This window comes from Trichoderma harzianum (assembly GCF_003025095.1).
Source record: "Trichoderma harzianum CBS 226.95 unplaced genomic scaffold M431scaffold_3, whole genome shotgun sequence".
In the NCBI taxonomy this organism is placed as follows: Eukaryota; Fungi; Ascomycota; class Sordariomycetes; order Hypocreales; family Hypocreaceae; genus Trichoderma; species Trichoderma harzianum.
The window spans coordinates 1,116,628-1,128,119 of NW_020209251.1; the positions used below are offsets into that span (position 1 = coordinate 1,116,628).

An 11,492-nucleotide genomic window follows, 5' to 3' on the forward strand; every position below is an offset into this window, starting at 1 on the left:
AAAGCGTAAGGCTGCGGATAGCGCCGCGATCTGCCTAGTGCGTTTCCCACCGAGATGGCCAGGGATGTTCACTGCAGAGATCTCTTCATCAGTTCAAGGTTCCTTGCAGCCAAGCAGAAATGGGCGTTGCAGAGCCTCAATCAAGCTGTGGTGGCGGGGTACCGCATGCCCTTCAGCGACATAGCGACCAACTTACAGGCCATCACAGGCCTAAAGGGGCACACCCTACAGCGGGCAAGCTCACTGAAGCAGACTGCTAGCTGCAACCGTGGGGCACCGTTCTGTTCCCTCGGCTCATCCAGCTTGAGACGGCTGCATGTCACCAAGCACGGGCCGGGCTTGTAACTTTATAGACACGAGCTGTCGGCGCGCAAGGCTACATTATCCATTTCCAAACCCTGTAACAGCCACACCCTTTCTGTTTTGGATACAGTTGGTGTTACCGTCATCCCGGGATTCGATTTTTCTTTGTCTTCTTCTTGCAATTCCCTCCAGGAAGCGAACCGAGCTGCGACCTCTTCCCTGCATTTCCCGGCCCTTGTACACGCTATTACCCCCTCCATTAGCGCCGCAGCTATTTGACCAAACCTCGAGAATACCGAATCTTGCGCCTGTAGCTTCCTGTATCGACGGCATCGATCGTGATAGCGAAGCACCATGAGCTCTCCGTCTGACGCGGCAGATACGGCGAAGCGAGAAGAGACGGGGGCAAAGCAAGAGAATGTCCAGCCAGTGGCACCAGCGGCACCGGCAGCAGCACCACCTGCTGCCACTGTGTCGGACGATCTAGACGACGATGTTCCTGATCCAGACGAAGAAGACCTGGATGATCTCGACGGTACAGTTGCTATTCCTGCTTCCCAAAGCTTTCCAATTGGCTATGGACCTGTATTCTGATTTAAACAATGTCTAGAGCTACTCGACGGCTTCAAGGCTGTCCGGCAGGAGATGATCAACGACAACACGTTAAAGGAGGGAGAAGAGGCTGCTGATCTGGACTACGAGAATATGTCAGAAGAAGAAGTCACCAAGAGGATGCAGGCAGGCATAGCTGGTCTGTTGGCCAACTTGGAGCAATCTGTATGTCGCCTTTTGCCCTCTGCCCGCCGTATACGAGGTACTGACACCGAACTTGTTCCAACAGCCCGAACTACAAGCTCAGTTTGAAGAGATGTTTAAGCAGATGGGCGCCGAGATGGGCGCAGACTTCGAGGCCGATGAGGAAGAGCAGCAAACCAGCAGCAAAGACAAAAGCCCGGCCGTCGCAAGCACCACTGCAGGCACCGCCACGAGCACCACTGCGAGCACCACTGCAGGTGCCTCTACGAGTGCTCCCGCTCCCGCTCCCGCCGCCGCCGCACCGAAGCCTTCTCAGCCAGCTACTGAGGGGCCCAGCGGTGCGGCGTTTCAAGACACGATCCGTCGTACCATGGAGCGCATGCAGTCGTCTGGCGACCAGGCCACCGCGGCAGCGGCGGCGGGTGGCGAGGACGACTTCTTGGCCGAGATGCTCAAGCAGCTTACGGCCGGCGAGTTTGCTGGCGGCAGCGAAGAGGACTTCTCCAAGATGCTCATGGGCATGATGGAGCAGCTGACAAACAAGGAGATTCTGTACGAGCCGATGAAGGAGCTGCATGACAAGTTCCCTGCTTGGCTCGCCAAGAACAAGGACTCGGTTCCTGCCGACGACTTGAAGAGATATATGGAGCAAAAGACGATTGTGGAGGAGATTGTGGCCAAATTCAACGAGCCCACCTACTCGGACTCTAACGCGAAGGACAGGGAATACATCGTGGACAGGATGCAAAGGGTGAGCCTCGACTTCTTCACATCCTTTCTAGAAGCCATGCGCCTAACAAATCTTAGATGCAAGCGGCAGGGTCGCCGCCGTCAGACCTGGTTGGGGATATGGCCTCTGCCCAGGAAGCCTTTAATGGCGCAGAAGACCAGTGCACTCCGCAATAAATTATTGACATGTAGCCGTGGCGCACCCATACTATATACACGCACATTTATACATATACCCATAGTGCGCAATCTAAATGCAAGCACATTTCACCGTATACCGATCCAACGCCAGTGAAAAGACTCTTTCTGAGAGTCCCGAGATGATTACCAAAACTCCATATCGCCAATTGACATGCGTCTTGACCATTCAACGTTACTAGACAAGATGACGCCGACCCAATCAATCGATCAATCAATCAATATCCATCTGACTTGAAGGTTGTGAAGATTGCTGCTGTTGCTGTTGGTGTGAAAACTGTCCCTCTTTTGAGATGAGCTCGGCAAAGATGTCGTCGTACTCATCATTCTCCTCAGCCAGCGTTGGAAGCTGTGACCCTCGATGGGCCAATACCTCCTCTTCGTAAGACGTAAGCATGTGCTCTTCTTCCACGAGTTCCTCCGGGATCGTGTCGTCATCCATCTGCGACTGCTCAGCCTCCTGGGAGAAGGCCATGGCATCCTCGATATCGGCCTCGGAGAACGAGGGCGCGTCATAAGACAGACGGCCAACATTGGCAAGCCAATTTGTCTTCAGAAACTATTGGAATTTGTCAGTGGCCTATCCGCAACATGGCGGTGCTGGTTTTCCTTGAGCTTACTTGGCCCTCAATGTCCCTCCTCTGCCAGGACTTGTCTTCAGCCTTTTGGCGAACATTTTGCAAAAAGTTCCTCCGCCTCTGCTCTTGGGCCTCTTCTCGTCTTCTCATGACGGGGTTTGGCCGCGCAGGACGTGCTTGGTACTTGAAATTGATGGGCCGGATGGGCGAAGACTGGACCTGGCGAGGGTTGCACGGCGCTTGTTCATCGGCCGAGAGAGGCGATGAGGCGCGAACTGGAGATGATGATAGAGGCGACGAGACGGCAGGACGGTTGTCCCAGGAGTGCACTGGCTTTGGGGTGAAGGAGAGCATGTTGCTTTTGCTTGGAGCGGCTTCGTCTGGCGATGCTTGCATGAAGTGAAAGAACGCAGAGTGAGAGTCCAGTCGAGTGTAAACCAAGAGTCTTGGTGTGGTCAAGAGTGTTGAGCCAACGGTGTATTCAATTCAATAAAGTGTTGGTTGGTTTCACAGAGTCGAAATCTCCATTTGTATGTATGATATGATATAGCAGTATAAAGAAATCGATGCTATGAATGTTTCGGCCCCCCATTAATTGGAGGCAACTTCAACACGCCTCGAGACGCGGTACACAGGCGCGCAGTCACGTGTCGCTAATGATGCGCCTCTGGCGTGGTTGCAGGTCCGAGATCAGCAGGGCCGATAATGGACCGGCGAATCAGCGCCCGGCAGCAAAATCTGGTGATGATGTCGTCGAAAGCCGCCAAAATATCCACCGCAAAATCCAAGGGTCTCCCAACAAAAGTCCGTCTCCTATTTTTTCCCTCTCTTCCTCCTTGCTCGGTATTGCGCCATGATAGTCGCCAAAAGCGCCTAAGTTGTTTTCATTTTTTTTATTTCTTCTTTCCTTTGAATTCTCTCCGAAGCGAAAGGCAGGCGCTTTATGTAATACCATTTTCTCTCGTCTTTTTTTTTTTTTTTCGCCACGATACTATAATGCCGAACTGCGGTCGATGACTTTGAAACGAGCCCCCTCGGCACCACAAATGAACGTCTTTTCTAGATCGACCTTTGCGACGGCCCGCATCGGTAACCGAACACAAACATGGACTTGCTCGACTTGTCGCGTTCAATTGGCTCGCACTAAACCGCCCCGACAGTTTATCGCGCGACGATTTGTCTCGGGCCAGTCGTCGTCGTCACATGCAAATGGCGGTGCAAAGTCTGGGCCCAATGCCAGGCTGATTCTGTTCGCATCGACCGGAGCAGCGGCCGGTACGGCGGCGCTGGCCTTTACCGACGAGATCAAGAACAGCTACGAGGCCGCAGAGAGGACTGGCAGAGTCGTTGCTGCGCTGGCGGTCTGCATTAATGAGTGAGTGGCGCATTCGCTCTGTCTCGAAGCAAGGGAGGAGACACGTTGCGGCTAGTCGATGGTGAGCTAACTTGGGCTGGATAGTTACCGGACGACTCTAAACACAAAGGCCATGATTGATGACAAGGAACGGCAAGATGAGATACTCAAAGCATGTCACAAGCGATGCGCCGAGCGAACCCTCAAGGTGTTGGAGAAGAATGGCGGCATATTTATCAAGCTCGGACAGCACCTGGTAAGAAGACAACCCCAACCACGCTTGTAAACATCCAATCGGACAAGGAATGACTAACAAGCCGGCGACAGAGTGCCATGAACTACCTTTTACCTCCTGAGTGGACGACAACGTTTATACCCTTGCAAGACAAATGCCCCGTCTCTTCTTTTGCGTCCATCCAGGATATGTTCCGGAAGGATACCAACGAAGATCTCTGGGACTACTTTTCTGAATTCTCCGAAGAGCCAATTGGCGCCGCCTCACTTGCGCAAGTACACCTAGCAACCTTGAAAGACACCGGGCGCAAAGTGGCCGTCAAGGTTCAGCACCCTGAATTAGAAGCTTGGGCACCTCTCGATCTCGCTCTTACTAGATACACCTTCTCGACGCTCAAGCGATTCTTCCCCGAATATGACCTCGAGTGGCTATCGTCAGAAATGGATGTGTCTCTGCCCAAGGAGCTCGACTTCAGGGAGGAGGCCGAAAATGCCCGTCGCATGAAGGCGCATTTCGCCAAACTCCCCATGCTACCTCTTGTCATTCCCGAGGTCATGTGGGCGAAGAAGCGCATCCTTGTCATGGCTTGCGAATCCGGCCGGCGACCAGATGATCTCGAATACTTGGACAAGAACGGCATTGATCGTGATGAGGTGTCAGCAACGCTGGCACGCATCTTCAACGAGATGATTTTCGGCGACGGGGCTCCTCTGCACTGCGATCCTCACGGTGGCAACCTCGCCATCCGCAAAAACACCACCCGCCGCGGTCTTGGCCGTGGTCCCAACTTTGACATTATCCTCTACGACCACGGCCTGTATCGCGACATTCCTCTTCCCCTTAGGCGCTCTTACGCCAAGATGTGGCTCGCCGTGATTGATGGAGACATGGACCGGATGAAGAAGTACGCCCACGAGGTGGCCGGCATCAGCGAAGAAGATTTCCCCCTCTTCGCCTCCGCCATCACGGGCCGCGACTTTAGCATCGTCAGCAAAGAAGGGTCCATCCTCAAGACCCGAAGCGCAGACGAAGAGCAGAACATGAGCGGTGCCCTGCAGGAAGGACTCATCGTCGACCTTGTCCAGATGCTCGGTCGAGTCCCCCGTATCATTCTTCTCATCCTCAAGACGAACGACTTGACGCGCAGCCTGGATGAAAACCTGCACACCAGCCAGGGCCCCATTCGCACTTTTATGATCCTCGCGCGGTACTGCACCCGGACTGTCTTCCACGAGCAGCTCGAGGACATTGTCCGCAGCGGATCGATGCTTTGGCCCCCGAACGTGATGCGTGCTTTGACCGCCTGGATCGGCTTCGTCAGGGTAGAGCTCAAGCTGGAGGCGTTTGAGCTGTGGCTGGGAATCAAGAGGATGCTGGGTCTGAGGGGCGTAGAATTTGGCGGCGGGCCGCTGAGACAGGAGCAGTAGAATTAATTGCTCTCTCTATAATTATTTCTTAGAAGGGCAAACAAAAGAAGGCGGCATTGTGGGGGAATATAGAATTTGATAGAATGGGCAGCTCATGTATACTACACCAAAATGGAGGGAGCGGAGGCAGAGGGAGTGAGATGATGGGCATATGTTGTTTTGGCACGATTTTATGAGATATATGCTAGACGCCGTGTCACTGGTAATTCAAAAGTTTTTTCTTTCTGTTTATCTTTGTTGTAAAGGGATATCTACAGTGAACGCGATTTGTATGTCGCCAAGTTAGCTAGATTAATGATAGTGAGGATCAACTGTTTTTAAGTTTATTGACAACGTGATACCCTTACCAACTTACGTGCATCTAAAAACCTTCTCCCAACATTTACAGAGAGCAAATTACAACTTCAGCAGCTGAACGGAAATACTTGATTGAACCCAGTAGCTTTAACACCTGAGTCATCGTCTTACAACCGCCGCATTGCTGCCTGCTCTCAACGTGAATCTGAACAGGCTAAAGAAACCAACCATTATCCAACCCGCAGAGAACGAATCGCCTCCCAATGTTGATTCTTTCTCTCCTCCACACAAACTGAGACACATCAAACACCCAAACGCCAGTATGGCATCACGCCGCTCAATACTGGTATCCGATTCCGCCATGGAGGAGGATGACCCCATCCCCACGTATCGCATCGACCTCTCCCTCCCTCCAGCCGAGCGTTACGTCAAGCTAGCCTCGGATTTCGCGCCGCGAATGAAACAAATCACGCCGTTATTCGACACAGTCCTCGAATCAGTATTACCATGGTCATTTCTACGCTCTATTGTGAAGTTTGCGGCGTTGCTCATTCTTCGGCGGGTGTATTCGTCTGAAGAGACGCAGGAGTTGGTGGGCATTTCGAAAGCTAGTGGAGTGGATATGCATTTTCTGGTTGCTTTTAATTTGCTGCTTGATATTCTGTTGGGATGCACGAGCGGTGGTGTTTTGACTAGAATAAAGAAGGGGAAGGGGGGAGAGACATATCTTGGAGAGAAAACTGATACGGAGCCGAGGGCGAGGATGATGCATTTTCGAACTTTGGATTGGGGGATGCCTGAATTGAGGAACGCACTTGTTGTGCTGGAGTTTGTGAGGTCAAAGTCTGAGGAGCCTGAGACGGTGATTGCGAGGACGGTCACTTATGCTGGGTTTGTCGGCGTGTTGACCGGCGTGAGGTAGGTCATCATAGGGAACTTTGATGCAGTTACAAGCTTACAATCTTCCAGGCAGAACCTTTCAATGTCACTCAACTTCCGACCAACTCACAACTGCTCCGCATTATCCTTTCGTATGCACCAGAGCCTCGTGCTCCTCGGTGTCCAACCATCAATATCATCAGTCCTCCGCCAACACCTGCTCCGTTCAGAACACCATCCTCCAACCATTAACACCATAACCAAGTCCATTACGAAAACACGTTCCGCTCCATGCTACATAATCCTCTGCTCTGGTACAGAAACAACCGTAATTCAAAAAGATCTCATCAACGCACAAACCAAGTCATCCACCGACTTCATCGTACACACAAACCACGATTTTGCACCAACAGACCCATCAAGTCAGTCTAATACCCAAAAAGAGAGCAGTTCAATCTTAGGTATGGAAACCTTGGTCGAAGAAAGCGAAGAGCGAAAGGATTGCATTCTAGGGAAATGGACCGCGCTGGCCAAGCGACAACAACGTGAATTCAAGAGAGGAAAGGGAAGAGAAAGCCCGGCGATTTTCGAACAGACGTTGCAAAAGTGGGTGAAGGCGTATCCCATTATGAATGAATGCACTCATTTTGGGTGTATTTTGGATCCGGGCACTGGGACTATTCGGTGGTTGGAGAGAGGTGTTGAGGACCTTGAGGAGAGCGAAATCATAGAGGAATTGATATAGAGTGTCGGCCAGTGATGGTAGTATTATGGCAACGAAATGATTCACTAAGCACTTCAAGTCGTCTATCTCATATAACTAGATCTGATTTCGTGATGTTTTCTACTGTATCAATGAACGGCACATTACATACATCTACATCTAGATACTCTACATAAATACAGAGAGAGCATCTTTGGTTCACGAAGCAAAAAGTGCAAAAAAAGAAAGTGGTGATTCCGCCCGGGCTCGAACCGGGGACCTTTTCGGTGGCGTTAAACGTGTTAACGAAATGTCATAACCAACTAGACCACGGAACCAGTCATCATTTGATGCAAGACAAGTGCGGTATTTTCACTCATGATGCCATTCTTTTGTGGGTTTGTGAACCCCCCAAAGGGTCCGAAGCCCCGGGCTCCACTCTCCGGGTCCGTTCCGGATACGGCAACTCGACGGAATCCTACCAGTCGCTTCTTCCATTATATATTTTGTCTCAAGGCATGAATGTGGCATTGATTCATGATTATTATGAAAAGATTGCAAATCCCAAAAACCAAATCGGCCCAAAACGTCAAGTAGAGATTACCCGGGGCAAACCCAATTTTGCAACTCCCCAGCACGCCAGCCATTCCCAAGCCTCGACTCGTCCAGGATCTCGAACACCAGAACAAAGAAACGCAGATAGACGGACAGAGATATCATGCTCGTATCTCTTCAGATATTGGTATAATCAATACTTCCTTCGCTTCACGGGATGATCCGCGCACCGCTCCACAGCTTTAATAAGCTCCTGGTCACCTCCCTGCAACCTCGCCCGTTCAAACACCGAGTACCCATCGGCATCTTGCAAGTCAGGATCGGCACCATATTCCAACAGTTGCACAAACAAACCTCTCGCATCATAGATGGCGGCGCAGTGTAGCGGCGTCAGGCCGACCCCGTCCGCCTCGTTGACGTCTAGGCCATGCTCTAGAAGATATTCGACGTATTTGCTGTGGCCGCAGCTCGCCGCTTCTGTGAGCAAGGTCCGGCCTTGAGTATCTTTGACATCAATTTTGGCGCCTCTCCGGATCAGATGATCAAACATGTCGCCCCCGGCTTGCGTAACGATACAGAACAACGGTGTTCTGCCGTCCTCGTCCTTGGCTTCCAGATCAGCCCCGTGATCAAGGAGAACGTCGACGACGGCGTGCTTCTGCGTCGTCACCGCGTGGAACAGGGGTGTCCATCGTTTCTTTGTAGGAAAGTCGACAAAAGCGCCCGCTTTGCAGAGCATGTTGACCATGCCGACATGCCCGCGGGCTGCGGCAAGCGACAGCGGTGATCCCCGACCGTAATGCGAGTTCACGTCCGCGCCCTTTTCGATGAGAAGCTTGGCCATGTTCTCCGACCCGGCATTGGCAACAAGCACAAGCGGTGATCGCCCGTCCTTGTCCAGCGTCTCCATGTTGGCGCCCCTCTCGATCAGGAACTGTGCCGTCTTGATATGGCCGTTGACGGCAGCCCACGACAACATGGTCCGCTTGTCACCAGCCTTGCACTCGATATCGACGCTATTGTCCAGCAGCGTTTCCAATATGGCCGTCATTCCTGTCATTGCCGCATGCAGTGCTGCTGTGTGGCCCCAGATGTCGGCGGCATGCACGGATGCGCCGTTCTTGAGCAGATACTGGACCAGCTCGTGATGCCCCTTGCGAGCCGCCCACGAAAGCGCCGTCCGACCTTCTCTATCGGCCTGGTTGACTCCAACGCCTCGCTGGGTGAAGAGCTGGACGGCGTCTAGTCTACCCATCTCTGCGGCGTGGGACTGGGCGGTTCTTGACTCATAGTCATGTTGAAGCATGTCGAGGCCGAGATCCAGCAGCTTCTTAAGGATGTTAAACTTCCCACCGTCAACGGCATGAAACAGAGCAGAAGACCCAGCGACACACTTGGCAAAAGGGTCGGCCCCTCGCTTCAAGAGCAGCTCAAAAGTGCTCTCGTTGCCTTCTTGTGCAGCAAACAGGAGAGGCGTCTTACCCAAATATCCCAGGGCATTTGCGTCCGCTCCGCTGTCGAGGAGCAGCTTGATAATGTCGTCAAAGCCGTGGACCGCCGCCGTTCCCATGATCATTGAGTCGTTCAAGGCAGCGCCATACTCGATCAGCAGCCTGACAATGTCCAGATGGCCCTGCGCTACGGCCCATCGAAGGGCAGCGTAGTCGCCTTTTTGACACGCATTGGGGTCCGCCCCGTTTTCCAGAGCTTTTCTTGCTGTTTCCTTGTTTCCTGTTTTCGCAGCCCACGCGAGGGCGCCGCTGTGGAAAGATTTGGCGTTGTTGCGGTACAGATAGGGGTTGGTGATGGCGTATAAGCGGCGGTTGCACCTAGCTAGGGCGTTGATTTCGCTCTGCCGGTCTAAGAAGTCGGCAACATTGTGAATCAGCTCCGGTGGAAAAGAGTCGAGCTTCATTGTGAGTCTTTATTTTATTGTCGCTGAGAGAAGATGATGGTGATTAATTCTGGTTCTGGTTCTGGCGACTGGGCGTTTCGGTGGTTCCACGACTCTCACTCATACGAGTACAGAAACCGCGTTAGCAAAGATGACGGTGATGTCACTGTAGCCAAAGTCAAATTGGTAGCTGCTGTCGATGAAAGGGCTGAAGCATAAGCCCGCCGTCAGCTTGTAGCCCGAACTCGGTATGGCCGTATTAATTGGTCTTTTTATCTTTTGAAGTATGAAAGGGGAGAAACAAAAAGAGACAAGTCACCCGACAGAGTGAAGTATAATAATCGACAAAGGCGAAGGATGGCTTGATATACCACTAGTAGGTGGTTTAGTCGAGTATGCGCTCATGGGCCGTGATCCTTCACAAGCCTGAATTGGATATAAACCCCAGAAAGAGGGGGAAAGGAGGAAGTGGCGGGGAGATCAGAGAAGGCTGTCTATAAAATCATTGGAACCAGCGTTCTTTCCTTCTTCCCTTGCCTCGCCTTGGCCGGCCTTGGTTTGTCTTTCCTTTTTCTCATCCCCATTCAGCCGCACCTACCTTGCCTACGGATACAAGCACAACACAACACCCGGCCGGCTGTTGCACCACAAGATAAAGTACATGCGCAGTACATGCTACCCATTAATGCACATCGTAAAGATTACCTGTAAGGTACCTTTGATAGTGCTATTGTAACCCAGGTTGTACCTTGTAATAGTGAGTGCTTCATAGACCGTACATGCCTCGTACATGCAAGCTGCAGCCCTAGTACACCCAATGTAATCGAAAACAAGACATGGCCGTGCCACTTTGGCTTACATCCGACCTTTATTATATGGATGCCTTCGTAGCTTACCTTGAACTATGAGTAGCGATGCTCGAGCTATGAGAAATTGGTGAGCTTGGTAGTCAAAGTCTATTAACAAAAGTGCCCAGTCTCACCAATCTCACCCCGAGATTGCCGTGTGTACCTGAAAACACAGCGAATGGCCTCCATCAAACTCGCCTAACATCCATCCATTCATTCTCTCTCACCACCCCTTTTTATTAACCAATCTATTTACGCATCTCCTAGCCTTGACATCCAAACGCCCGTATCATCCACGGCCAGCACACTGTCACTTCCTGCAAGCCACCTGTGATCATGCCCGGCCTCCATCAAAGACTTGATGTCCAGTCCCGGCCTGACAGCTGGTGCTTTCGGCACAGACCGCCCCGGCTCCAGCCTATCCCTGTCAGCCACAGGACTGGACCCGAAATCTAAGTAGATGCAGGGCCAAATATCGCGGCCCTCCCTTTTTTTGGTCTGTCTTTCCGGGTCGTATCCGCTATTAGAAGCCATCGGGTTGGGAACTTGCATGACACTTGACAGGCATATGAATGCGTATATTACTAGCCGTGAAAAGTAATACTGTTGCTCGGCCAGGTAGTATGAGCAGCAGTACCACATGTAGCATTTATTCACCACCACGACTACAAGTCATATTGCGTATTCAGGTTGTTATGAGCTTTTGATTCTAAACTACATGTACGGAGTAAACCCC

General features: G+C 51.9%; 5 protein-coding genes and 1 non-coding gene across 6 annotated transcripts; 3 read left to right on the forward strand and 3 right to left on the reverse strand.

The window, feature by feature from the left end:
- Positions 1–657: 657 nt before the first annotated feature.
- On the forward strand, positions 658–1,965 carry M431DRAFT_491877 (hypothetical protein; the record flags this gene model as incomplete). The annotated part of the gene is made up of 4 exons (XM_024916945.1): positions 658–838; positions 914–1,080; positions 1,145–1,810; positions 1,867–1,965. 4 exons carry the CDS (start codon positions 658–660, stop codon positions 1,963–1,965), a joined length of 1,113 nt encoding a protein of 370 aa, XP_024777321.1.
- A 235-nt stretch (positions 1,966–2,200) lies between these two features.
- M431DRAFT_77529 (hypothetical protein) lies at positions 2,201–2,918 on the reverse strand (the record flags this gene model as incomplete). The annotated part of the gene is made up of 2 exons (XM_024922587.1): positions 2,201–2,545; positions 2,607–2,918. 2 exons carry the CDS (start codon positions 2,916–2,918, stop codon positions 2,201–2,203), a joined length of 657 nt encoding a protein of 218 aa, XP_024777322.1.
- Positions 2,919–3,610: 692 nt separating this feature from the next.
- M431DRAFT_2730 (hypothetical protein) lies at positions 3,611–5,580 on the forward strand (the record flags this gene model as incomplete). Its single annotated transcript, XM_024913961.1, has 3 exons — positions 3,611–3,939; positions 4,024–4,174; positions 4,246–5,580. 3 exons carry the CDS (start codon positions 3,611–3,613, stop codon positions 5,578–5,580), a joined length of 1,815 nt encoding a protein of 604 aa, XP_024777323.1.
- Positions 5,581–6,022: 442 nt separating this feature from the next.
- On the forward strand, positions 6,023–7,551 carry M431DRAFT_528539 (hypothetical protein). Its single transcript, XM_024920741.1, has 2 exons — positions 6,023–6,795; positions 6,847–7,551. The coding sequence occupies exons 1-2, from the start codon at positions 6,200–6,202 to the stop codon at positions 7,499–7,501; spliced, it is 1,251 nt and encodes a 416-aa protein (XP_024777324.1). The 5' UTR covers positions 6,023–6,199; the 3' UTR covers positions 7,502–7,551.
- Positions 7,552–7,711: 160 nt separating this feature from the next.
- M431DRAFT_t59 lies at positions 7,712–7,797 on the reverse strand. Its single transcript has one exon. It is a non-coding gene; the product is annotated as a tRNA-Val (tRNA).
- A 410-nt stretch (positions 7,798–8,207) lies between these two features.
- M431DRAFT_479222 (hypothetical protein) lies at positions 8,208–9,929 on the reverse strand (the record flags this gene model as incomplete). The annotated part of the gene is made up of 1 exon (XM_024915751.1): positions 8,208–9,929. One exon carries the CDS (start codon positions 9,927–9,929, stop codon positions 8,208–8,210), a length of 1,722 nt encoding a protein of 573 aa, XP_024777325.1.
- Positions 9,930–11,492: the final 1,563 nt, after the last annotated feature.